The 27,604-nt window shown below is 43.8% G+C and overlaps 1 protein-coding gene across 4 annotated transcripts; it reads left to right on the top strand.

The window, feature by feature from the left end:
• The first annotated feature begins 147 nt into the window (after positions 1 to 147).
• zfc3h1 (zinc finger C3H1-type containing) lies at positions 148 to 26,574 on the top strand. Of its 4 annotated transcripts, none has more exons than XM_029248679.1 (35): positions 148 to 859; positions 1,924 to 2,373; positions 3,428 to 3,519; positions 4,136 to 4,406; positions 4,737 to 4,957; positions 5,630 to 5,753; positions 6,097 to 6,191; positions 6,826 to 7,026; positions 8,293 to 8,427; positions 10,171 to 10,308; positions 10,419 to 10,537; positions 10,739 to 10,879; positions 11,517 to 11,691; positions 13,223 to 13,354; positions 13,614 to 14,186; positions 14,430 to 14,539; positions 14,671 to 14,802; positions 14,900 to 15,021; positions 15,627 to 15,728; positions 16,054 to 16,170; positions 16,862 to 17,048; positions 17,339 to 17,525; positions 18,059 to 18,247; positions 18,778 to 19,018; positions 20,002 to 20,107; positions 20,269 to 20,467; positions 20,874 to 20,968; positions 22,265 to 22,372; positions 22,559 to 22,663; positions 23,124 to 23,289; positions 24,286 to 24,386; positions 24,750 to 24,851; positions 25,017 to 25,056; positions 25,456 to 25,518; positions 25,646 to 26,574. In XM_029248679.1, the coding sequence occupies exons 1-35, from the start codon at positions 313 to 315 to the stop codon at positions 25,781 to 25,783; spliced, it is 6,024 nt and encodes a 2,007-aa protein (XP_029104512.1). In that variant the 5' UTR covers positions 148 to 312; the 3' UTR covers positions 25,784 to 26,574. The 4 variants fall into 4 exon arrangements, with proteins under 4 accessions (XP_029104512.1, XP_029104510.1, XP_029104511.1 ...); XM_029248677.1 differs by having other exon boundaries at positions 6,817 to 7,026; XM_029248678.1 differs by having other exon boundaries at positions 25,456 to 25,737.
• Positions 26,575 to 27,604: the final 1,030 nt, after the last annotated feature.

Here is a 27,604-nt window from a genome sequence, read left to right as displayed (position 1 = left end):
TACTTATTCATATGCTTCCTCCTGGTCAGGGCTGATTGTGTCAACGGTCTTGCCTTATATAAGTTTTTTGAATCGTTGATTTAAAAAGAAAAAAAAAAAAAAAAAAAAAAAAAAAAAACGAAAAAGGAATTGCCGAAGTATCGCGATGTTTGACGAAAGAGCCAAATCTCGCAGGAAGACAGGGGAGGGGAATCCCACTACAAGGAAACGTAACAGTGGACCGAGCGAAAATTGACATTTAAACTGGACGTGCTGTGTAAAAACGGTTTATGAAAACATACAGCGAAGACTGGGGCGACACTAAAGGCGATCATGGAGTTAAATTCGAGCGGCCAGTCCCCGAGGGAAGAAGGCGAACTGGAGGACGGGGAAATCTGCGACGATGACACGGACGAAAAGCAGTTTCCTCCGCGGAGCGCGAGGCCTGGCGGCGCGTGCGGCGCCCACCTGACGCGAAGCGGCCGGAAAAACAGGCCCGCGCCTCAAGCCCGTCCCCCGCCGCCCGGCGCGGCGCCTTTGCTCCAGGACTTGCGTGCGAAGATGCCGTTTAACCGGCCTCCGCACCCTCTCCCTCCTCCTCCATTCCTGCCCGGCCACAGGCTGCTGTGCGGCGGGCCCAGCGCCCCGGAGCGGCCGCTCCCAGGCCAGCACGGTGAGCCCGGCGCCCGTTCCTCGTTCTGGGAGCGCAGCCACGGCGCCTTGGGCAGGCTGAGACACCGCGGCAGGCCGAGCCGGGGCCGCGGGGACTGGAACAGGCCTTTCTGCCGGGGAGATGGGCCGGGCACGAGGCCTCCTCCGGGCGGCCGCTTCGAGTTCACCGAGAACCCGGGCAATAGGAAGGAGTCTCCCGTTCGAAAGCGTATCCTTTCCGAAACAGGCAAAAGAAAGAGACAGTGTGATTAGTGAGTGGGACAACACCCAAGGTCGCCTACAAGTGTCACCTAGCCAGCCTACAGTGAGTCGTGTACCTTTTCATACAACAGCTCTGTTCTGCTTACTGCGTCGGCAGTGCATACTCATGTACTGTACTGCACTGCATTCTGATCTTACGGTGAGCTCGCGCTCTGGGCCCGAACGAAGTTGGAAGAGGAAAACCGGCCGCGTTCGGTGTCCGTACCGGAGCAAATGTCAATGTGTACACGTGCTCTTCTTGCTAGAGCTCATTACGAATTTAGCGAAATAATGACATTTCACTGTACATTTAAAGGCATTTTTTTCCACCTATCAGGACCGCAAAAAAGAAAAAAAAAAAAACATCTGAAGGAACGCGACTTGCTTGTTTACTCGCAGAGCCAGTCGGTGGCAGTAAAGCGCGCACAGACTTGTCACCTATGGGTGACACCTGTGAATTACACACTTCCGGTCCTAGGGGTCGCTTAGTAGGTGGTGGAATCGGTCAGTGGATATGCTGCTTTACAGAACGGGTGTCCCTGCTGGAGCAGATCTGGGGGAGTAGTGTAGTACAGCAGGAGCGGGTACAGCTGTCACATTGCTCTTAAACATCATCATGTGAGCCCTGCTCTTGCTGTCATACCCTTGGTCAAGGCACATGCACTAAGTCGTTCCAAAAGAAAGAATACACAGCTTTATAGTTCACTATGTAAAACTTTTGCTGCAGTTTTCCTGGAAAAAAATGCATTGGCTAATGTAATTATAATGAGAAAATACTTTGGTTAGTGATACTAAAGCAGTTTTGGGGTTTTGAGGTTCAATTTCAAGGCTATAACTCCTTGTTCTTTATTCACACATCATCTGTGTACTGTACAAGCAACTATGTCCAGTCCTTCCTTCCTTCTTTACCAAGTGTGTCTTGCATCAAAAACAGTCTTGTTTTGTCAGTATCTAGGTCATCTTTTGAGAATAATTTGCTTTACGTAGTCAACATTCTGTCAGCCTGCTTCAGTCCTTCACTGCTGTTTCCAGAGAAGCCATTTGGGAGGGCTCAGGTGAGAAAGTCTGCATATAATGTTGCCAAAACTGAAAATGGTGTTGATGAAAGCTTTGAGGATTTGCTTATGAAGTATAAGCAAATTCAGCTGGAGCTGGAATGTATTAGAAAAGAAGAGAAAATGGCTTTGAAGCCAAAGGAGGACTCCCATCAGGAGGTAGAGTCTGCCATAAGTGTTATTGCTGGACCAGTGTCAGAAGATGACAGTATTCAGGTGGAAGTCACCTCCACCGCTACTACTGCTGCTACAGACCAGACCTGCCCAGAAAAGGCAAAGAAGGTTTTCCAGGCCTTCAATCTGAAGCCTTTGCGGCAGAAGCTCCTGACTCCTGCTGAAAGGGATAAGATGAACAGGAAGGCTGTGAAGGAGTCCGAGAAAATTGATTCAGAGGGATTGGAGACGCCAGAACCAGCTGCCACAGAAGGTGCAAACGTCAACTGAAAGTCTCCAAGTAGTGGTATTTGGTGTACAGTGTTCCATCTTATAGCAAGTGCTTATTATAACAGTTTGAATTTGAACATATGTAATACTTACCCTGAACCTTTGAATACTCACCATAGTGCTCACTATGTCTGCTCCTGAGCATCTCAAAAGTATTGTAACTTTGTTTTGTCACAGTTTAACATGGTCATAATTAACCATATAGCAAAACAATGACTGCTAAAATATCTTCGAAAAGGATCGCTAAAGCCTTGCCTAGCAGTTTAAAATCTGAAGTGAAAAAACACATAGGATCCTCTTGAAAACCAATATCATTAGCAATTGAACATATCAGCAAAGAGAGGTCAAATAATTACATTGTGTGTTGGTTAGACATGAGAGTTGTCTTACTCATATTTTGCACTTGGTTATGAATGGGATATTCACTGTGTGTGACATATAGGGAAAAAGCATTTATGCTGTTTAATGGTAATTTGTTGCAGAAGAATTTGCTTCATGAGCTTTTTTCAGGAGTGAATTATGGTGTTTATGGAAGTGAAACATGTACATAGAATAATCACTGCACACTTCCCTTTCTAAAAAATCTTCACCAGGAAGAGAGTTTAAATACAAATACAGGTGGTCCCCGATTTACGATGAGGTTACATTCCGCAAAAGCCATCATGAGTCGAAAATGCATTTAATACACCTAATACACACCTCTGCTTGTCAGACTGGGAGATGCTGCTGCCGCCCAGCATCGCAAGAGAGTATCGCTCCGCATATCGCTTAACCGAGAAAAATTCGAAATTCGAAGTACGGTTTCTACTGAATGTCTATCGCCAGCTCTCCATCATAAAGTCGAGAGAATCGTAAGCCGAACTATCGTAAATCGGGGGCCACCTGTATTTGTACTCTTATGAAGATGGTAACATGTTTGTGTATACATTACACACCCACGACCTCACTTGTAGAGCATCAGGGGTATTCCTTCTGAGTTAGGTAATCTTAAACTTCTCAATGTAACACTGGCACTTTGTGTTTGTTAAATCTCAAAGAGGAGGAAAAAAATGATGAGGAAAAGATGGATGGAATCACAGATAACATGTCTTGTGCAGATGACAAAGACACTTCTGGTCTCCCTGTGAAGGTAAGAACCCATGATTACAGGTTGCTGGTATGTACATGTAGGAAACTTTTAAGGAGTCATGCTTGGAAATGGTTTACGGTGAAGGGAGCTTTCAGCTATGCATTTTAGTCTGCAAACATACACAGATTGTTTGGGAAAAGAAATCATTTCTGTGTCCTCCTGAGACCTAATATGGTTTATATATATTTAGAATTTCTGTGAAGTTTTCTTGTCCCCACTCCTAAGCATGTGGTATTTAAAAGCATAGAATGTCCTCTGTAAGATATATGGCAGTTTGTCCAGTTCTGGTACGCTTAGTGTCCTCTACAGTGCCCAGAAAAGAATTTTTAGGTCTCATGAGGTTATGTGGGCAGTACAGCAGAGAGATCTACTATTATGACATCTTTGTGATATGAAATGGTGACTGTGTGGTCTGCGCTGTGCACAGGAGGAAGTATATGACTCTATAACTATTTGTTCCAAACAATGTTAGAAATTCACTTTTTATTTTGACTGCTTGAACTGTTTTTTAAACCAGATGTCATGTCACCATGTGCTAAAGAATAGCAACATGAAACCCTTTATGAATTCACAGTGCATGAGAAGGTGCTGAACAGCTCTTCCTGTCTGGTCTCAGGCTCAGGGCAAGGAGGAGGATGAAGAGTTGTCAGAGCTGCAGCTGCGCCTCCTGGCTCTGCAGTCCGCCAGCAAGAAGTGGCAGCAGAAGGAGCAGCAAGTGATGAAAGAGAGCAAGGAGCGGCTCACCAAGGTCAAGACCCCAGCACAGGAGAGGGCCAATTCAGCCAGCAAACACTCCACCCAGGAGAAAGGAAAGGTGACAAGGGCCCTGCCAGAGAAAGGCAAAGCCACAACCAAGGCTCACCAGGGGAGGAAAAACATTAATCCAGGTGAGTTGAGGGTTCTGCTTGGAAACAGTTGAATAACAATATCGTCCAAAAAGGCCGAACGTAAAAGAGAAGGATCCTTTTCCTGTAACCTTTACATTATTCGGCATCTCATGATTTAGTCTTGAAAAATGTTTTGTAAGGCGGATAACTACTCATAAGAGTAACAGACTCCAGACAAATATAAACTTTTCTACATTGATTTTTTTTGCTTGGTGTGGCTCAGGATTTGCCTAATTAACAAATTGCTGTGAAAAGCTATCGATGGGAAGTTGTGCGTCGGTCGGGCATGCAGCCCTGATGGCCCCAGCTTTGTGTCCCCGTCCCCCCCAGGCTCAGCAGCCAAGCAGGCTTGGCGCAAACAGCAGCTGCGTTCTTGGAAGCTTCAGCAGCAAAAGGAACAGCAGCAGGAGGAGCAGCAGCGGCGACTGGAGGAAGAGGAGCGCCGCAAGCGAGAGGAAGAGATCCGCCGGATCCGTGACCTCTCCAATCAAGACGAGCAGTATAACCGCTTCATGAAGTTGGTCGGTGGCAGGAGGCACCTGCGCACTAAGGTGAGTCTGCGCCACAGGTTGTCTTTGTGATAACATTCAGTATCCATGTCTAAAATTGTCCGGTGAAGTGGTCTTCAGGTGTGATGTGAAGCTGCTACTTCAGTTCATTTGAGAAGATTCTCCCTTAAGCAAAGCGCAAGTAAAGTTCCTTATTAGTCTTATTTAAACCTAGAAATGTGTAAGTTTTCTTATTCCTTTCATAAACAAGCAAATATTCAAATCAAATCAAGCTTTATTGTCACATTATCGTCAACATAACATGTAGAGAAGAGTGAAAATCTTTAGTGCAGCTCCAGAAACTGCAGTATTGAGAGTATGTCATAAGTTACGTTAAACACAGTATTTTAGTTTTAATTTAATTGAGAACCCAGATTTTTCATTTCTGTTCCTCCAGTTTTTAGTGTGTTACAGTAGGGGTTTCAGAATGAATTTTATTGGGCAGTGTATTTGAAGTACAACCCTTCACCTTAGTTTAATTTATTGTAAGCCAGCATGGTAGTCCCAGTGGGATCTTCATGGAGTAAACATACTTTCCATAGCGATGGGTCTGGGTGTTAGTAACAGCATCCAGTTTTACCCTCGCTCAGATGCTACTCAGGCAATGCTCTCACAATCCTTCCTCACATTTGAGGGCCATACGTGTCTCAGTGCTGATGATGTTCTCCATCTCAGTCATTAGATGCTGAGTACAGGAAGTCTTTGAGCAGACAGGGCCTGGACACCTCCGGGAATCTCTACCAGTACGATAATTATGACGAGGTGGCCATGGACACAGACAGTGAGACCAACTCACCAGGTGAGAAGAAAGATCACCAGTTTACCTTTGTGTACTTAGAATGAATCCATATTGCATTTATATAAAATAAGACAATTTTTCTTTAACAATTTCCAACAGTATTGACAGAAGATGGTTTCTTGTGCTGTCATAGTATAAACAGTGCAGTTTAATTGCATTTGGTGGCCCTAAAGGGTGCTGATAAGCTGTTGAGCAAATTAAAACAACAAATAAGCAGCTATGCATTGAATTATTTCATTGACCTGTTCATGTTGGATTATTTGTGTCTTAGTGTGTCAAGGGAACAAAATGAACTTCCGTTTTAGGACTTTGTTTTTGTTTCTGTGTGTCATTTTGTAAACAGCTTCTTCCCCCACACATGAGCCATTTTCCACAGAGTCTCCTACGTTTTACCTCCACATACCTGCATTTCCTGTGGATTCCCCTCCACACCACATGGTTTGTATGCAGTCGTCTCATCGGCTACATAGGCAGGCAGTTTGCCATCAGTGTTGTATGGGGAACTTCTCCATCTAGAGTTTTGCACCTGTTGATCATGCGCACAGTCCTAAGCCCACAATGTGTTTTGATTCACTTAGAGATGATGTATAAGTTGAGAGCCATTAACTTGTTTGGTCTCCAGTTTTGTTTCAGACAACCCTCAACCTTTGGGGGGGAGGGGGGAACACTTAAGGTTTCAGAGGGTACAGTTTAATTGGCTCCTTATACACACCAGCAATGGAGACAAGATATTCACATAATAAAGCAATTCAGTGCCAAGATGCGGTGAAGACCAGTATACAGTTATGTTTGCTGCCACATTTGTAGATTCCTGTTTTGAACAGTAATAACAAAAAATTAGAATTTATCAGAAGTTTTACTCCTACTTGTTCAGACTGATTCTTGCTGGAGCAAGGCTTATTAAAGTACCTTGCTTAATGGTATGAGTGCAGGTCCTTTTTGGCTTTGAACTGACAACATTCAGGTTACCTGCCACCCTGTGTATTGCTATCTGTATAGATCTAATAAACCAGCATCTCATCAAGCTATTTTCCACAGTAAACCAAAAAGCCTCCATTCTCAGGGTCTTCAGGACTTAGATCATCGTTATTTGGACCCGGTCACCTTGGCAACTTCCACATCCCTGTCTCCCATGCCCCCGCCGCCTCTACCCCCGGATGAGCCTGAGCAGCCCCCCAAGCCCCCATTTGCAGATGAGGAAGAGGAGGAGGAGATGTTGTTAAGGGAGGAGCTGCTGAAATCACTGGCCAGCAAGCGTGCTGTTAAATCAGAGGTAGGATGGAATATGAGCAACAGAGGGCGCTCTCTTCTTATACTTTTAGTAAAAAGTAATTTTTTTGGTACATTGCAGCAGATGGTAGTATTATACCATCTCCTTGAGTTTGGCACCACCCAGTTAACACATTTCTCAAGATGAAAACAAAAAAAACTTGGCAAACAAAATTCTAGAAAGTAATCTATATTTACTCATCTGTGTTTACCCATCAAACTGATAGATGGAAGTAAAGCACACCAAAATACTAGTGGTGGAACAGCTTAATTCAACACATTTCTGCAGATTTTGCAGCTTTCATTTAATGGTAGTGTTGCATTTTTTTGCCCTTTTGAGAAATTTTTAGTCCCTAATCTTGGCTGTGTTGGTGATTTTAATGGTACTAGTTGGCAGGTATATATGGAAATGAAGCTGCAATTATAAAGTCAGTTGGAAGTGGTGACACAGTGGCACAGCAATTGGTGCTGTTGTCTCACAGTGCCTGGGTGGTGCGAGAGGGCGTGGGTTCGATCCACACTCAGACTGTGTGGAGTTTCCATGTTCTCCCCATGTCTGCGTGGGTTTCCTCCGGGTGCCCTGGCTTCCTCCCACAGTCCCAAGACATACTGTTCAGGTTCACCCATAGTGTGTGAGTGACAGAGAGAGTGTGTTCTATGTACTGATGTGTGGATGAGTGACCCATTGTAAGTGGTGTACAGTACTAGCAGTGTAAGTCACCTTGGTGAATAAGCTATGTAGGCTGATAACACTATGTACATAGAGTTCGTTGGAAGTCGCTTTGGAGAAAAGTGTCTGATGAATGTAAGTGGGAATATAATGATATGTTCATGGGATGAATCGGGTGAAAATTGAATACATAAAAAATTCTTGGCATTGTATAGCTATTTATAGCTAAGTCAAGGTTCTTGTAACCTTTTTATGATTTTGATTTTTGGTAAAAGGAGTTAGAAATTATGAACAGCTTTTGTTGCAAACAGCCTGCAGTTTCAGTTCTGTTCCTAAGTGGAGGAGCCAATGTATAGGGTTTTATATGTACCTGGGATGCTGTTGTGATGTTTTAAGGGCCCAACTGATTCAGATGACACTTGGTATGCAGTAGTATTAAGTTCTCATTAAATACTTGGCTTAGTGTCTTCTACAGTTGTTGTAGGTGGAAGTAACTCTGGAGTCCCCTATTCCTGTTGTACAAAATACAGGGTGTCCTGTTTAAGATGTGTGTTGGTTAGGCTTCCTAAAATGTCACCCCCCATTTTGTTCTTTGTACAGGAGACCTCAAGCAGTGGTCCTCCTTCACCGATAGTCCAAGTGATGACCAGGAGCAACCTCGCAACTATGACCCAGCCACGGCCTGCCAGTGCCAAGCTTGCCCGAGGGCACCCAGCTGCACGCCCAGTGTTGGTGGTATGTATTGTAGAACATGTGGAGATGTTCAGTCAATTCGGCAGAGCTGTACAGCTGACAGTGGAGACACTGAACAAGCTTCTGCAAGCATGAGGTTCTACAGTGTATTGGAGTGGGCCTGATGGAGTGCATGCCAAAGTTATGTTCAGCAGTTCTCATTTTTCTGCACCTTTTCCAGTGTGCTTAGTCAAGCCAAAATAGTTTATTTCCATGCCATAATTGTTTTGGTTTGGGTAACAGTGTTTTTCAAAGAGCAATATCTTAAAATCTGCAAAATAAAAACTTTTCTGCAGTTATCTTTAGTGATTTTGTGTGTAGGGAAGATTACAGTAGAAATTTTCTTACAAAATCCTCATACACTGAGCAGGAGTTGAATTAATGCACACTGTAGTCTGTAAGCACATTTTCAGGCTGTTTCAGCTATGTCATGTCTTACTGATGCTAATGTGCAGAATTAATCATCTGCACGTCATGTTGATAGAACTCCATCTGTTTTTGTCTATGTAAACTGCTGAATGTAGACATAGCTTTATACTGCTTTAATGCGTTAGTTTGAAAGGGTTACGACCACTGAGATTTTAGTTTTAAAATAATTTCCAGTGACTTAATTCATCTCACCAGCTCAAAGTATTTATATCTGGGTAGCTTCTTGACTTCAGAATGGAGACTTTAGATTCTTCTCATTTTCAGTCATCTCTTTAAACAACTTCCCCCACCACAAAAGGAAGTGTAGGACAGAAATGTGCTGTGACTGAGTAAATATGTCTCTGCAATACGGAATATTGATGTGCAGTCAAGAATGGGAAATGGGTGTTTTGTTAAGCTTTTTATAGCGGCTTTTCTAAATTTATCTTCATCTTACGCCTTTTGGTTTGGGCAGAGAGATGGGGGGGGCGTTGGGAATGGAGCTGGGGTGTGGAGGAACAAAGGCATTTAGCCTCATAAAGCCATGGAACACAAACATTGTTTTTGGTGCCTCTCGGTCACCATGGGCAACAGTCTCCCTGCTAAGGCAGAAGAATAATCAGAGTTTCGGACACCACCTCCTGCTCTTGTTTTTGTTCCTTACAAATCCACGTTGGACCTTGGAAAGCAGGCCTTTCTGTTTGCCACGTGATGATGTCATACTTGGGTGGGTTCTCATTCAGGGGATCGGTTTCTTTTGTCAGGCCTGATCAGGCTGCCTCCTTCCCTTCCCAAAAGCCCTGGGGACTTTGAGCTCTGCGGAGACTTAGATACCAAGCATCAAGTTAGACTTGCTAATTTTAAATCCCAGTCTTATTTTTATTTCTCACAGGGTTCAAATGAATTATTTCAGGATTGCTTAGTACATACTGCTCTAAAGGTAGTAAAATATTTTTCAAATAGCCCATGCTATTCTTTTCCTTAAGCCCAAAACATTTAGCCATGCCTTTAACACATCAGTTGTCAGAAACGACAGCGTGTGCCATACTAATGCCTGCATGTTACGTGAAATAAACTTTGTATGAGCTTTTTTTGGATGGAAACGAAGCATTTAGTTTGTACGACAGGACAAGATGTGCGGGCATACTGTCAGCAATGCACTAATGCAAGCCTCAAGCACGCAACTGTTTAGAAAAGCAGCCCAAGCTCATGGGGACGAGAGGGGGATGATGTCACGCTAATGCGTCCCTTCTCCCCCTGACAGAATGTATTTCTCCTTGTCATGTTTATCAGAAGGGAACCTTTTAAATGGTGGTCCCTTTAACCCCGTTTCCACAGCTCCCGAGGCACAAGTCTGTGGTGGTGCAGCTTAACGGCTCAGATGATAGCGACTCGGAGGGGGATCTCCCTGATGCCACCCAAATGGTGTTCGGCGGCTTGGAGTCCATGATCAAGGAGGCCAGGCGGACGGCAGAGGTATACTTGTAGTTTCACCATACTTGCCTGTGTGCAATCTGAGGCTTCAGATAAGAGCCCAGTGCTTTGCTTCTGTAGTGATGGCTCCTTCTACTCCTCTGTTCATCCAGGCTGCAAAGCCCAAAGGGACATCAGGATCTGAGAAGGAGAATAACCCAGTGAGAACCCCAGACAGCTTGTCAGATGCTAAAAAAATGGAGTATCGCAGACTTAAAGAAGAAATTGCCAGGTAATGCTTCTGAACTTCGTGAGCAAGCAGAGGAATGGTATTTTTTCTTTTATAACGTAGTACTCCTCTGAGCATCTTCAGCAGCTTTTCTTTGGAGGATTCAGCACATTGTAATGTTGAGTTTATCACAGATGCACTTTGTCTTAGCCTAAAAAAACTGTCAGAATGCCTCTGGTTGATAGACAGCTTTCTTTCCTACAGCAGGGAAAAGCAGCGCGTGCTGAATTCAGACCCCAGCAAAACTGTCCCATCACCTGCCAGCTCAGATGTGGAGTCGGACCCAGTGGGGCGAGCTGCTGAGCTCCAGCTCACAGAGGCTGAGAGCAGGATGAGCAAACACAAGTCTGTAACACTCTCTGTCAGTGCACTGCATCATTGCATGGACAAGGTGGTTTTTGGTGGACGCCCCCCACCCTTGTCCGAGTGTCAAACATTACCAGTCTTTAAGATAAAACTAAATTTACTTGCTTGGAACCACAACGAAGGAGAAATGTTCTCCAGGCCTCATGTCAGTCACAAAAGTTAGCATGTATGTTCCACTCTGTGATGCCCTCAAGAGATACACTGCTAACCACGTCTTGCTCAGTTGGCAGCATAGTTGTAAGCTATGTAATTCCCTCTGGCCAAGGCGTATGCTAAGCAAAAACAACAAAAGTATGTCTAATTGCAGCCTGACATTCATTTTCATGTTCACGAAGGAAGATGACAAACATCTGAAAATTAAATCCAGGACAGTTTTGCTGGACCTACCAAGTAGACACCCAGATGTCTAATCCAGTATGGCTATGATACGTCCAACCAGAAATCATCAGTGACATTTTTATTCTTAGTGGGTTGCTAGGTGCCCTTTTAAATTGTACTTGTACTACAAAAGTGTCATTTCAAGTGCATTTGAAATGTTTCTGCATATATCGATCCCGCCACGGGAAAGGCTGACAGTATAGCGATAATGTTGAAAGTATTATCTACGGTATTCTAGGAGCTTGCTGCTGAAAGACGAAGCGCTTCTTAAACACCTAGTGCAGCAGGAGCTGAAGAAGAGGGAGTTCCTAAAAGCAGCTGAAGCCAAAGTTGCCAGGCTCAAGGAGCAGCTGGTGGCATCTGAGAAGATTGTTGGGGCCAACAAGGTCCTTCTGAAGAAGCTGCAGGAGCAGGTTGGTGTCACACTGCAGGGCATAGCCATCATTGACAGAAAGGGGAAGAAAACAGTATACACAGTCGGTGAAATGTTTTCGCAGTTTGTTGAACTTGGAGTAAGAAATGAGCATGGTGAGCTCACCTAACGTTACAAAGGAGTGTAGGAAAGAATGGATTAGCAGCATGGGTATAGTAATGGGTTTATTCTGTTTTGTGAAGGACAACTTGCTAGTTGCTGCAGATTGGTCTTGAGGTTAGCCTTTTGTGTCATGCGTTCATAGGGAGTTAGAAGTACAGATTTACATTTATTCATTTAGCTGATGCTTTTCTCCAAAGCGACTTACAATGTTAAGGTTACAATTATTTACCCATTTATACAGCTGGGTAATTTTACTGGAGCAATTCAGAGTAAGTACCTTGCTCAAGGGTACTACAGCTGGAGGTGAGGCTCAAACCTGCAACCTTTGGGTCCAAAGGCAGTCTCTCTAACCACTACGCTACCAGCTGTCCCAAATACCCCCAAGGCTCTTCAATACCTGTTCACTACACAAGTTATTCCTCTGTAGCTCCATATCCTGTAGGCAGACTTGTTATATATTCACAAGGTTACAAACTATAGAATAGAATACATGTTCACATTAGATGTTATGTATTACAGTAGTAAGTACAGTTAAAATAGAAATAAAATCAGACATAAGTGATTAAATGACTAAGATATTATTGTGCACTTTGTAATGAGGAATTAGCCAGCTGGCAACAGAGTAGAAGAAAACCACCAAACTGACATGAAACTGAAGAACATAAACCTTGGGGGTAGGGGGGCTACAGTCTGCCACACAAGTTGGGTTTAGCTAGACCAGCTGCCTGCCCACCCCTACAGGGCATCGGTGTACTTATATCGATTGAGTAGATAATTGACCACTTCTTGTTCCGTCATCTCTGGAGACTTCTCTAGTTAGTGGAGATTCAAATTATCTCACTCATAGTCTTCCAACATAAGAACATTGTGATATCCTAGGTTGTGGGTCCAGTGTCACCACAGGGTTCTGAAGAAGGACACATAATAAAAAGGAGGGTAGCCTCCACCAACATAGCTAATGAAGGCTTACTAGGGAAGTTAAACCAATGACTCTGTAATGGGTATGTTAGGCAAAATAAGTCTTAAGATTGAATTTAAAGGCTGAGACTGAAGGGGAATCCTTTATATTAGTGGGTGGGTGCTCTATAACTAAAACGCACAACCTCCTCCCCAAATCTTATTGATCTTTGGAACTGTGAGGCATTCAGCATCTGAAGACTGTAGAGAATGCTCCAGAACATAAGGATTGATGATTTGTCTGAGATAAGGGGGAGCAAGGCCAGTAACTATTTTTACACGTGAAAAGGAAGATTCTGAAGTCCATTCTAAATTAAGAAGGAAGCCTGTGAGAGAACTTGATAGGTGTTACATGTTCACCTGTGTGTTGGCTTACTCTCAAGTGGGTCTTCTTCCACAGTGAGGGCTCAATGGGTCCAGTAGTCTATTCTGATTTCTTCTATCCTATGCAGATCCATCGGGTGCAGCACCGAGTGACTGTGAAGAAGCACCAGGCTCAGAAGCTTGAGAGGGACCTGGCTCAGGCCTGGGTTGCTGCAGGCCGAATGGGTGCTAAACGCAAGAGTGAAGCGTCTTTTCTTGTTGTAAGTGCCAGCATAAGATATACTGTTAATGCTGCTATTAAAATTAATACTGCACTGCTATAACAAAATTTTTGACCATAGTTGACCAAAAAGGCTTCATGTCTATATAACCTGTATGTGGAGCAACAGAAAATCCATACCATCCTTTTACACCTTGTCATTCATTTCTTCTTTACCTGGAAAGTGGATAGAAGGAGGTTTTAGATACGCTTGGGAGCCTGTCCATTTATGTCTGTTATGACCTTTTTCTTGTTCCCAGCCTAACAAGCTTCTGCGTTTGGATGGCTCTCCACGCTCTGAGCAGCATTTTGCTGAGCTCATTGCCCAGAAGCAGCGACTTCAGCAGCTAGAGTCTGAATATGCACTGAAGATCAAGAAGTTGAAGGAGGCACAGGCTCTGCGCAATCGGGAAGTGCAAGCAGAGCTTCAGGTGGTGGCAGCCATGCCCCAGTCATTACCCCCAAGCCCTTTTCCCCTTCCACAGCCCTCCCTCCACGACCTCACCCAGGACAAACTGACTCTGGCCAGCGATGACCCTGAGCCAGAAGATGAGACACTCTCGTCGTGCCCCACAACTGGCCGTCGGCGGTCTTTCCGCGAGTCAGGCTCTTTCACTAAGCCCAAGCTTCGCCATCTCGACACAACACCGTGTAAGGCTGTTGAGGACAAGGCCATGGTCTCCAAGGATGGCAACGCCAAGCTGGAGCTCTTTCTGGGCCTCAATGTTGGCGACCTGCAACAAAAGTACCAAGAGTCTTCGCGCTTGGCGGAGCTTATGGAAATGGGGCCTTCCACATTAGGGTATACCCAATGGACACCAATACACATTAAGGTACATTGACACCAACAGCCTCTCACAAGGTGAAGTGATCGTGATCTGGGATAGGGGTGTATTGCTAAAATCTTGTTTCTGACCTCAGATTCACGTAACTTTACATAGCATACAACCCGAACAGTCCGTCCATATATCCAGTCAATGTAACTTCAGGATTAAATGGTCAGATGAATCTTTCATTTTTTCCACATGGATAACAGTGGTGGGAAGGTCTTTAGATATTGATATTTTGTTGGACAGGAGCTCCCACAAGACCTGGATCTAAATGCCATGCAGAAGTGTCATGCAGAACTGAAGCCTGTTCCTTTTGAGCCTTATCACAGCCCACTTCTGGTCTTCAGGTCTTACCGGTACATTGCTTCACCCTTATGTTTCGTTTTATGTGGGTGAAACCGAATTTCACAGATTCAGATGCACAGTTACCTTTTGAAATGTTTGATCACCTGCAAATTTCTCTGTTTTTGGATTTGTCACCATCAAGGTTCAGCCCCTTTTTCCGGACCAAGGAGAAACTGTCCCTTAGTTCAGTGTCATACAGCCACGCCATTGAGCCAAGGAAGTGTTTCTGCCGCTTTGACCTGACGGGGACATGCAATGATGATGGCTGCCGCTGGTGAGCTTGGTCCCTGGTGTGAGGGGCGCACGGTCATTGTCTTTTCAGCCTGATTGAACCAGTCTTCTATGGAGAATCAATGGCCATTCTCTTTCAGGCAGCACATGAGGAACTGCTCTTTAAAGGGAAACCAGCTATTCCAGGATATCCTGTCCTACAACCTCCCTCTGATTGGCTGTTCAGAGAACACCAGCAGTGAGAAAATCAGTATTGCTACAGGTAGTTGGGATTGATTATTTTTATATAACACATACCTACTGATATTTTCTGTGCGGTGAACTGACTACAGATGGTTGTAAATAACCATCTTCCTGTAAATAATGTAGACTTGCTTGAAGGATTTTTAAAAAAACTGAAGAAAAAAATTCTTTGTTGCTAGTTTGGAATTTTAATACAGTAAGGTTATAATGATATTATTACTTATGCAAGAGCTTTTAACGATATTTTGTGTGCCTGTTAGTTTTCTAAAGCTGGCCTAGTGTCTCAGGTACTATGATTACGCAATGAATTTTGTTTGCAGGTTCTATTTCCTAATGATATGACAAATCAGGTTCTTGTATGTCCATGTTTGTAGACATCTTTCAATACACAAGATCATGATTTACACCTCATTTGCTGGAATACTTATGCTTTTAAATACTTTTAAACCAGTTTTCACTGTATAGATAAAATATGAACTTTTTTTTTGAGTCCTTGTGTGTTTGTGTGCTGGTGTGTTTTTGCATTTAGCCGTTTTGCACATCATGTAGTTTGCAGGAAAGGTTAAGAAGTTATCTTAGGCTATTATGATTACATCAGCTTTGTTTTTCCACACATCCTTCCAGAAAAGTACATCAACAAGCTGTTTGGTGCGAACAAGGACCGCATGGGAACAGATCAGAAGGCGGTGCTCCTTGTGAGCAAAGTAAATGAGAGTTTGGGCCACGGTACGTGTACGTCCCTGAGTGCTGTTCAGAAGTTCATACCGTCTAAGTAGGGGGGACAGTGGACCAGTTACTTTTTTCTGTATCATTGCTCATGATGATGTTGCTGTTAGTTCATTCTTATATATCGTTGCATAATGAATGCTATTAGTCAGATTGATCTTTAAAAATCAGGTTATTAAAGTGGCTGTTTCACAGGAATTGTACAGATTATGTATCATTGTCTTGAACAATGCTGCATGGCTCCTGTTGGAACTGCAGTCAGAAAATTTTTAGACAAAAGTCAGTTCCAGAAGTGTTAGTGGACATGAAAATGTGTTTTGTCCAGTACCTCCACACACTACGTGCAAAGAGAGGAGGAAGTGGAGACCTCAGCCCATGGCAACCCCAGAGTCAGAGACTGAGAAGGACAGCAGCGATGAAGATGCCGGCCCTGTGAAATATGGTGAAAAAGCTTTCCATGCAGATGTCACATACAGGACAAGAGAATTTAAATGGGTGTTAAAAGTGAACTGTTTTGCTTCTTCTCTTGCCTTTTTATTGTAATGTGCCTACCTCTACCTGTACCCTTGGGGGGTCTTTGGTTCTCCCGAAGCCTCAGTTGCACAGACAGTCTTGCAGTGCTTTGTGGGAACAGTCATTCGGCCTGAAGGAGAGGCTCTGCTCCCATTGCAGGCAACAAGCCAGTTACAGGCGGCTGACCTCCCAGGGAGGGGGTTGTACAGCAGCCAGCCAAGTGACCCTGGCCAATTCAAAAGGTCCTGTGGTGGAATGGCATCAGTTATGCTGGTCACCACAAGATAATGAAAGTTTAGACTTCGGCCATGGTCTTGGCTGTACTCGATCAGTACTTTGGATTATCACTTCTGTTTAAGAACTCAGACATTTCCTCCCATCTTGTAAAGTGTAACACAGTGTTATAGATTTAAATCTATGGAGTGCAGAATACAAGTTTGGGTATTGTTTCCGATGGCAGCATTTCACGTTGTGGTTTTCCCTGCAGGAGTTGAAGTAACCATGTTAAATAGACCAGTGAGCATTCTGCAGTGTTCGTCCTTTCATATTCTCAGCTACCGCTAACAAGAATAGTTCTTGACATACTTGACTTGATTTCCGTGGCCCTGGTATTTTCACAGAGCCCAGTGGAGAGTCTTGCTGGAGTTCTAGCCCCACCCTGGATGCATGCATCACACAGGACGATGATCGGTACTTCACAGGTGAGACGGATGACATATCAAACCTGGAGACCAGTGTGCTGGAGAGCCCCAAAGATGTACAGCTGTGGATAAAGCTGGCCTACAAATACCACAGTCAGAAAGAGAGGTGCGTGATCCAACTATTTCTGTTCTCCGTGTATTTTTCACCTTTGCTCTGCCTCTTTTAATTGCTCCAGCTGTTGATTGTAACCCACAACTTGATTAATGGTCCTTGTGTTGTGCCATGCTGGAAAAACAAATCAGGAAACAAACAGGATGTTTTGGTACCGATGGCTAATTCAGAAAAAATCCATTATCAAAAACACCACCTTCACACCCCCCAAATAGCACTAAGTCTATGTCATGAAAGGGGTGTTAAGGTTCTGTCCATCCAGAGCTTCCTGTCCTGCTCCCCAGCTCACCGTCAGAGTGCCTAGACGCTGCTCTTAACACACTGTCCCGTGCCCTGGAAGACAACCGGGACAACCCGGAGGTCTGGTGTCACTACCTCACGTTGTTTGCCAAGCGAGGAAAGCGGGAAGAGGTGCAAGAGATGTGTGAGATGGCTGTGGAGTACGCCCCAGACTACCAAGTGTGGTGGACAGTAAGTTTGCCTTGTGACCACAGTTGGGGTGACGTTAAGCCTGTGCTGGGCATGACCTGGTCCTTTAAAACTTGCCATCACAAGTTTGTCAGTGCTAAACAGATCATACATTTTTTTTTAGTCTCACTTGCAAATAATCAGTGCTTTAATTCAGCCCAGCTCTCTGTTCCCCTCCCAGCATGATTTTTTTGTATTTCTGATTTAACGCTCGTGTAGGGGAGGTTTAGACAAAGCGATTGCATGTTACAATCTGTCTTCTTTGTAAAGAATATGTTTTACATGATTAGAGTAAATTGCAGTGTTTTCCTCCACCCATTTCATTGGCAACAAACAGCATTATAATTCAAAATTTGCTGTGCTCTTTTGGTATTTGTACTTGTGCCATATAGGAGAGTAATGTGATATCTAAGCCAGCGCAGCAGGTATCTCTCGGTGTTTGCTTGAATCCACTTTCTCTGCGAGGCATGTCAGCTTTGCCAGCTCTTTTCAGAAACATGGAAATCTTACCCTTCTTCACCACCCTCCTCCCTCAGTACTTAAACATCGAGAGCTCCTTTAACGGCAAGGACTACGTCTGTGGACGCATGGTGCAATATCTGCAGCAGTCTGCGGTGGACAGCTGTTCTGAACTGCTTTCCTTCCAGCTGCTGGAGTCACTGCTGTACAGAGTGCAGCTGAGTCTGTTCTCTGGGCGCCGTCAGAACGCCCTGGTTATACTGCAGGTTTGTGCTTCCTACACCCATTCCAATTGTCATACACCTGGTTTACATACCCATGTTCAGGTTATTACATTTACATTTTTTTCATTTAGCTGATGCTTTTCTCCAAAGTGACTTAGAATGTTAAGGTATTTACAGTTATTTACCCATTTATACAGCTGGGTAATTTTATTGGAGCAATTTAGGGTAAGTACCTTGCTCAAGGGTACTGGAGCCAGAGGTGGGAATCGAACCCACGACCTTTGAGTCCAAAGGTAGTAGCTCTGACCACAACAACACCAGCTGTCCCAGGTTATGCCCTGCTGCTAATTCCAAGCTGTTTTTAAATATGATTGTTTACTATAAAATGCTGTATTTGTTTGTAATAGTACCAAAAGCATTACTTAGCCAACGGTGTAGTCTGTGTATCGATGGGTTGTTTATGTACGTATGTTTCTTTAAGGTGGTACAGGTTCAGAAATAATATTTTGTAAGACAGCAAGCAAAATTGTTGTGTGTTTGGTTTAGACTTTTGTTTCCCTTGTATGAAACAGAATGTCCTGAAGTCTTCAAGTGAGGAGAAGAGCCTGGCTGAGAAGCTGAGCTCAAGTGACTGCACCCTGGCCTGGCTCTCCTACATCCACCTGACAGAGTTCGGTAGCCTGCCAGCCAGTCTGTATGACCCTGCTGACTCGAACCCCTCCCACATCGTCTGCAAGGACCCATTCCTCCTGCCTTGGAGTTCACCCCAGGCAGTCAAGACACCTCCTGACGTACTTGTTGCGCTCTTTGAAGGTGAAGGTCTTAGGAAATAGTCTTACTCGGTCCACCTCCACTCAATATTTTTGCAGTATTTCAGGTTGGACTGGCATTTTGTCCTTTTTTTTGGTGTCTGTTGTTCAATCCAGTGATCATACATCAGTCAAACACATTGTCTTGACAAGTTTCATCTGCCCACATCAAAACTTGTGCTTCGCCACAGTTGCAGCAATCACCCACATATCCTGGAAGTTAACTCTAATTATGAAATGCAACCATTGTAGATCCACGAGTGCTGGATTTTGATAAGTTGCTGCTTCCAGATGTTGGGACAGCAGTGTAATTGGCATTTGGAAAATGCCATTGATGGTTATTTCCCTTAATGTTGGGTCAAATATATCTACTCAGTAAATGATGTAAATATAAAACACACCCTTGTTGACACTGCGTGACCCCTTTAGCGCATACCCTGAACCCTGGGTAGGATTGCCTTTCAGAGAAGTCCGTAACCGTGGATGGAGTTTAAGGAAGATTGCTGAAATGATAGTTGCCCTTGGTTGTCAAAGGGTTAACTGCCCAATTAGTTCACCTCTGGTCTCCACGGGATTTATGAGACACGACATTTGTGTTGAATCCATAACAGACGATGTATTCTGGCTGAATGGCTTATTTCTTGCAACCCCATTTGTTCTTGAGGTTCCATTCGTTGGTTCTGATTTCTCATGAAAATTGTTGATGCTTTTTACTACAGCTGTTAAGTGTTGTTTTTTATTTTAAATCCCAATTTGTCACATAAAGACAAGACATTGAATGCCAAACTGCCTAGGTTATTTTCTCTAATTGTGAATAACTGCTAAACAAAGTTCACCATCTTTTGATGCAAAGCATTTAAGAATATAAGGCATTTTATGTTGGATTTTTGTTAGTGCCTGAGGTGCTCGGTAGAGTGATTCTTTCTCCTTTTGTTTCTCGCACGATGTGAGGAGCCGTGTACTGATTGGCAGCGCTCTGTGTTGTAGATGCGATAGAGCAGTGCACAGACAAGAGCCTGCCCCCAGCTGAACAGATGCTGGCCTGCCTCCCACTTCACACTAACTTGGTAGCATTTCACCAGCTGATGGGAAGGTAAGGCTGAGGCCAGTTCAACCATAGCACTGGGGCTTGTGTTCACCTTTACAGCTGGCACTACCACAAAAGTTATCCTGTGGGAGACATTTTTTGGAGGGACTTTTCCGGGTATTTTGTGGGCTTTTGCACAGGTGCTAATAGTCCTTCTCTCTGCAAAGTGTGCAGCCAGCTGTCGCGCTCTGCGAGGCGCTGCTGGTGTCCTGCCCCAGCTGCTGCCCCCTGCTGGAGGCCCTGGCAGAGATCCACATGAAGGCAGGCAAACCTGGCAGGGCGCATGATGTGTGGCTGGCTGCTTTGTCCAAGAGTCCGCACAACGCGGAAGTCTTTTATCACACCTGCAAGTTCCTCATGTCCCAAGTGAGTATGAAACATAGCCAACCACCAGATCTTTGAAAGGAACTTGCACCACTGTGGTTCTGGATTCAAATGCCTTCAGGTACACTGCTGTATAGACATAATGCGTATGAATCGTTGCAGTGAGCGTCAAGCAATGTTTTTTTTAAACGTACAGCTGTACACCCTAAGTTTAAAAACGATACTTCGGCAGATAACTTTTGTTATTCCTGGTGGTGTCAGTCAGCTTTGTTTGTGGACATTTAGTTGATTGGGAAGCTAGAAACCTATTGTTTGTCTTTTGAGCGGTAATTTTGTTTAACGTTGCGTTTATTTCTTTTGGATGTTAAACTCAGCATTACATCATATAATGACCTAATTCCATCCTCTGCTTCCTGTATTCAGTGCAATCTTATCTGTCTCTCTGCAGGAGAAATCGCATACCATAGCCCCTCTGTTTCAGGAATTTGTTATGTCTTTCTGCGAGGCTGTGCCGAGTGAACAGCATCCTGTAAATGTACTGCGGTAGGTTCTTTGGGAAAAGCAAAGACCCCCCTACCACTAACAATGAGTCTTATTGTCATCAGTTATTCTCTTCCTTCCTCCCTCAGGCTTGGTGCAGTTGCCTCTTCCTCTCCTTACTGATGTGATGGTGTTTTTTATAAAAAAAAAAAAAAAAAAAAAAAACTTTTGCTTATGTTTGTTACATTGCTTACAGAAACTGCATTAGTCATTGTAACAACATGCTGAGGGTATATTTGGGGCTGGAAGCTGTCCAGCATGCTGAAATGGCAGCTGTTTTCATCCCTCTTCTGCAATGCCCTCACCTTTTCTGTAAAGTATACTTGGGTACAACTAAGGACCTTTCCGGGCCAGAGGTTTGTTTACGTAAAGAAGCCTCATATTGTTTGTCTTCCGGAGACAGCATCTCTAGGCAGTTTTGACACACCACAGTCCTTTGCAGCTAATGGATGATTATGAAGCCCAGCGCTCATATCCCAGTAGCAATTTCAAATCCACGGCAAAGCTGAATGTTAAAAGATAAGGTACCAATGATGAAAACGAGATCCTTTCAGCTGCATTTATTCCCATGTGTCACTGAGATCTTTCGCTGTTGCTTCTCACCTCTGCTTCTTGGCTGAAAGAAATGGCAGATGTTTCAAGGCAGGCAGTTATGGCTTAATTCCTTAAGATTACTCAGTCCCCCATGTGCTGTTATGCTCCCCTGCTGTACTAACATGTGGAGGGACATTGCTGAAGGAGTTGCTATGTTTCTGGAGTCTTCCTTCTGAAGGATGATAGGCAGATATCTGTGACCCTGAGAGGTGATGAAAGTTAGACTTTCAGACTTTGAGGCGGTCAGATAAAGGGAAGCTTTATTGTTTCCTAGGGGCACTCCTGCTGAATGATGGGATGGAACTTTTTTGGGTGCCCCCACGCAGCCAGAGGTCTTTTGTGTCCACAGCATAGTTGTACATCTGATCCTCCATCTCAGCATTCCGTGCTCATTTTTGGAAAGCTCTTTGAAACAGGGTAGTCACATCAACTGCAAAATTTGAAATATAAAATCATTGCCATTTGTCAGATTAGTTTTTCTTTTAAGTTTTCATTAAGTTTCTCATGTCTGTCTAGCTTTACCACAGAGGAGTCACAGAGCCACTTGTGCAAGTGTTCTCCATATTATGGGTTATAGCTTGCCTGTTATACAAGGGTGTGTTTTAGCGATAGTGCTCGGTCCAGAATTAAGAAACCAAATCAGTTTTTGTTATTAATGCTGAGTTAATCGTTGAAGTAACCTACTTGTAACAATTGTCTTTTCAGCTTCATCCTTGGTATCCCTGACCAGAACATGCTCAGAGCCCCTAGTATCAAAAAAGAACTGCAAAATGAACTTGTCAACCAGATGCCGTACATGTGTCTCCTCTACTGGTGAGTCCTGCGCCATTCCAGGTGACACCCTGGACACCGTTTCCAATCGGCAACATCAGCATTCCAATTGTTAGCATGGTTATAACCTGTGCATGCCAAGCAAGGCTCTCAAACCATGCTGTTGTCCCCACGGACTCATGCCCCCTGTGCTGCGAGCTTTGAATATTGTGTCATTTCTCAAAATAGCCTTTGGCAGTCTCTGCACACCAGCATCGGGGAAGCAATAGATGCCTTTGAGAGGGCCCTGGGCACTGTAATGCAAGAGGATGTAGTGCAGCGACTGTGGATGGAGTAAGTGTAACAAGTTTTTGCTAAGACTTTGTCCGCCGTTCCGCCTGCATGTGTTCCCGATTTTTTTTTTTTTTGGACCCTGTCATGAGACAGGAGAGAGCAAGACCCTCCGTAGATGTCTCACCCTTTGGCCCTGCCATCCAGCGGACCTTTGTGGAAACAGGACCAGTAAGAGCTTTCCTTTCGCTTGTTTTTGGACATGTAGTCCAGTGAGGGGGATCTAAACGGAGACAAAGTACAGGCCAGGGACTTTGGCTATTTCTGATTCAGTTCATGTTTCCACATTAAAAGGATGTGAGAAGTGTAATCAGTAGTCAAGAACGAGGTCCTTTCAGCATGCTTATAGTTCTGTTTAAGTCCTGGTAATGAAGCCTGACAAATAATGAGAAGACCACCAAACGCATGGTCATACTGAGTTTGTGGGTGGCTGAGGCTTCTAACCATGCTGCTCTTTCCCCAGTTACCTCCTATTTACCAGTAGTAAGTTCCTCGGGCCCCAGTCCAGGAACAGAGATCTGAAAGTGTTCAGGGACCTGGTGCACCGTTGCCTGGCAACAGCCCCCACCAGGATCACTGTCCCCTTCAGTTCAGCCAACTACTGGAGCAACTTCAAGTTTCACAACAAGGTAAAGAAGCCATGATGAACTGTCATTGGGATGCGATGGGTATGTGTTCTCCCCTTGTCTCCTTCTCCCACTCTCCGGCTAGCTTGAGTCCTGTGACATTTCCCCATCTGCCCACCAGATGCCCAAGTAGATAAGCCCCATGCATTACACATGGAAAGTCCTGTGCTTAAACCCATTTCTGATACTGCAGCCCAGCTTCCTGAAGTCTTCTTAGATTGTTGCCATAAAGGAAGGCACTGTTGCCTGTGAAAATGTTTTAGTCAGAGAGTAATGTGTGTTGTTTCTCTTAGTATTCTCTGCAAAAGAACATGTTGATGTTTCCAAGCAGTGAGAAATTGTCAGTGTGAGAAGAGCATTCTATAAAAAAAAAATTGAATTGAATTGAAACTAGTTCCTCTCTGTAGTAAGGCTGAGGTTGGTGTTCAGCATTTTTTCCAAACTTGGGTTTCACATGATCAACAGTCCATTAGTCCTCGTGTTACTGGAGGCCTGTAGGCAGCAGATCAGGAGTTAGGTCTGCAGACTCATGATCATACTGAGTTTGTGGATGGCTGCATATTAACAATAAGAGAGTGAGAATGGGCATTTATTAAAAATAGCATTAGATGTACTCACAATAGCAAGTTCCCTTAGCAAAGCAGCTACGTGTACCTCTCAGTTTGAGTAATCTGAAGTAAAGAAGCCTTCAGAGGATGGGAATAAGCTCTGAGTGAAATATAATTTGGTTTTTGGCAAGCTGCACTATCTGCTAGCTATATTGAATCATTAGTATTACACGTGTAGCACCTAGCATAGTGCCATGAACTAGGAGTGGAATAGAACTACCTCTTAGCAAAATACTCCCTGCTGATAAACTGGCATTACTGACAAGTGACAAAGTTTAGAGTGAGATTCCAGTTGATGATTACAGTCAAAGTAGAAGTGTCAGTGTGAAGTAATTTTCTGTCCAGTCTGTATGTATGCAAACACCAAAATGCTTTGCCATGTGCTCTGCAGGTGATATCCTTCTATCTGAGCTGCCTTCCGCAGTCACAGCATTCTCTTGTGCTGGAGGGTCTCCGATACCTCATGCCCACCAACACTGAGTTGGCACTAAGGTACACAAAAGCCTCACAGATTTCCTCCAACACCCCTCAAGATGCTTTTTTTTTTTTTTTTTTTTTTTTTACCCTTCCCTTTCTCCATCACAATGTTCCTCAAACCTTGCCCAAGCATTTGAACGTCCTGTGCCGATCTTTTCTTAGCAATTTCAACCTCGCCTCGCGGTCATTGTATCTGCTTATTGTCCTCCCTGCTGCCATGGGCATGAAGCCTTTGATTTAACAAATTGCCTCTGCACTGTGTTTACTTACAGCCAAGTAATCCACAACAGTCCCGCAAGTAACATGTTCTGGGGGTTATTGGAGATGTGGAAGTATTTTGTAATGTCTGGAATATTAGCCTTATTTGTTATTGTTTAGATTTCTGCAACACGAATGGCGGGATGGCAACCTTGAGCATTTGAAACTGCAGACCCGAATGCTGAGCGGCTGCATACCTAACTGCCTGGCCATCTGGAAAATGTAAGTGAAAGCTGCCGTTGAAGCAGCCCTCGCCTGAGTCCTGATGCCATACTGTCCCAGCGTGGCCGTCTCCGTTCTCCAGGGGCATCCTTCTTTGTGATACTTCCTCTGCCCGAGGTGAGCCTCGCATCTGTTGACCATCCTGTTTTTACCCCCACCCCACAGTGCCATTGCTGTGCAAAGGGAGCTTAAAGGACACGTGGAGGTGAGTGAACAGGAGGCTGTTTCCCATCATGCATGACTTCTGGTACTATGTTGCAGTTTCAGTTTTGCCTTCACACTTGGAACATCTTGACCCTCCCTGTCATGATCCCTTTGTTTTGTTTTATGTGAAACTCGGTTCTTCTGCAGAGTGTGGTCAGTGCTCAAGAAAGATACAATGTAAGCGAATGAAAAGGCCCGATTTCTTTATGGAGGCTGTGGACTTCTGGTTTTGGTCTTGCTGATTCTTATTTGGTTGTGTCACAAGGGGTGTAGGAAGGAAACTGTTTCACAGCAGGTTTCATCTCGCAGTTTGTGTTACACCTTGCTCTGACATGGCACTCCCACATTCTGGTGGTGTTTCTCTCTCCCCCCTCTCTTCCTCTTTGTTTTATTCTTTTAGGTCCGTCGTCTTTACCGGCAAGCACTGCAGAAGCTGCCTCTGTGTGCAACTCTGTGGAAAGATGTAATTTTTCATCTCTTTCAATTCAAGTACAGAATTTGTCGCTTTGCTTATGAAACACTGTTGACAAGTTTTGTCTGTCTTCCTCCCTGTTCTGACCCCCACCCCACCCCATCCCAACACCCCACAGCGACTGCTCTTTGAAGCCGCAGAAGGAGGTAAAACAGATAAACTGAGAAAGCTTGTTGACAAGTGCCAAGAGGTCGGAGTGAGGCTAGACGAGTCCTTAAATTTAGGCTCAGACAGAACTCAGGAGAAGGACCACTGAGCCACTGGTACAGTTAGCCTGTCCCTGTTTCTTTCGGCCAAAACCAAAAAGGGAGATCGAATTTCCAAACAAACATAAATAATGAGCTGAAATTAGCATGTGAGGCAAACTTGGCAAGTTGTCAGACCTCCTCCGTGTAGTGTTCTCTAGCGGAGAGCACTTTGCAAATCCGAAGGCCATCGTGGAAGAGAAATGGACTCCTGATTGTCCAATATCTGGGCCGCTTTTATCTTCTTACATCATATACGTAAGTATGGCACTGCTACATGACAGATGTCTTGCTTTTCTGTTTTATTTTACTTGTTTTGATTTTTGTACTGTCATTTTTAATTTCGCTTCTCCTTTACTTGAGGTTCAAGTTGAATGCCTGTGACATCTTTCTATGATGTTGACATTAACATTTTTAGGAAGGTCTTGCCCAGTAAAAAAAATTTGTCTTAATTTTCTCTTGTTTTTGTAAAGTAAGAGAAATTCAGATTCCTTTCCTTAGGTTTTTGTTTCGCTAATAAATCAGCAAGCCAAAAAAAAATCCACAATTGGATTGGCATGTTAAAACCGTTGCCAGGGTAAAAGTATTCTATTTGGGCCCCCTGGTGACTCATGCGCTGGTGAGACTGACAGACTGCCGAATGTCAAACGTATCTGCTACGAACCGAAACAGGGTGGGGAAAATCTTCCAGGATCCCTGAACGCATCAGTACGCAAGAATGGGTCCACGAAGAATTCTGTTGACGTGCAATTTTGATTTTTGTTAAATATATATTGATTAAAGAGTATCTGAATTTAATAAGTGGTAAATCGTTCAACTTTTTGTATTTAATTATAAATGTGTTTCCATTAAATTATTTTCAAAATAATTGAACCCTGTGTCTCTGGTTTTCATTTTGGTTTCTCCTGTCTCTCTCTTTAATTGCTGCATGTCAGATATCATTTAAGTTTCTAATTCTTCTCTCCACAAGTTTTGTCTTTGCCAATATTTCTTTAAATGGGCCAGCAGGTGGCATAGTGCCTGGAGCATTGACTTCCACGTGACGGACCAAGGTCTGAGTCATCCTGCGATGACCCTTGAGCAAATTTTCTGTGGATTGCACAAATTGCAAAATCATCCAGCTGTACAAATGGGTAAATGTAGGCAGCTCAGTATACACATCTAACAGTGATCCTTTGCAGTAGTGTGAGCTAGATGATGCAAACACAGGTGTCATGTTTTGCACGTATTCTGGTGTGTTGAACTCTGTACAATATCTTAATTCTCCACGTTTTGCCAAAAAGGAGTTTGAAGCCATGAATAATAAAGCAAGTTGATGGAGAACATATCTGAACGAACAAACATGGTGTTGGTAACACTATGGAAAGGGCTGTGTCTCATTCTGCTGCGATGAGTCCAAGCCTGTAAAGGTGAAAAAATAAGTCTTCAAAATGAACTGAGTGTTCGAAGTGTTGCTGTGATATCATGTAAGTAGATTTCATAAAGCGTGCTGTTGCTTCTGCTTTCCTGAGCACAGCATGCAATCGATTGGATCCACAGGAAAAGTAACCCAAAGTGGTACCGCAGTATCTGTTGCCTAGTGGGTTCTTTCTTCACATGTATGAAGTAAATTAAGCAAGTTGTTTGATAAGTATGATTATTCTTGAAAACTCATTTTAGTTTAAGCAAGCTTAATAAAATGCTGTACTGATAGTGATTAGTGTAATGAAGTAAGGATGGAGAATCATTAAGTTGTAAAATGACATTAAAAAATGATAGCCAGATTATTTCATCATTTTTATTACTCTTAAACCACTGGAAAAATTTGCTTTTGACAACATCAAGTGAGAATA

The sequence above is a fragment of the Scleropages formosus genome, chromosome 24, assembly GCF_900964775.1.
Source record: "Scleropages formosus chromosome 24, fSclFor1.1, whole genome shotgun sequence".
In the NCBI taxonomy this organism is placed as follows: domain Eukaryota; kingdom Metazoa; phylum Chordata; class Actinopteri; order Osteoglossiformes; family Osteoglossidae; genus Scleropages; species Scleropages formosus.
Note: the sequence above shows the minus strand (reverse complement) of the source record. Positions and strands in the feature narration are given on the sequence as shown.

What these genes read in the sequence shown, in the direction of transcription:
- zfc3h1 (XM_018755695.2), top strand. Translation starts at nt 313, where the DNA reads ATGGAGTTAAATTCGAGCGGCCAGTCCCCGAGGGAAGAAGGCGAACTG. An exon ending in GGAGTCTCCCGTTCGAAAGC is followed by an intron (nt 860 to 1,923) that starts GTATCCTTTCCG and finishes TGCTGTTTCCAG; the next exon opens with AGAAGCCATTTGGGAGGGCT. An exon ending in TGAAGAAGCTGCAGGAGCAG is followed by an intron (nt 11,692 to 13,222) that starts GTTGGTGTCACA and finishes TATCCTATGCAG; the next exon opens with ATCCATCGGGTGCAGCACCG.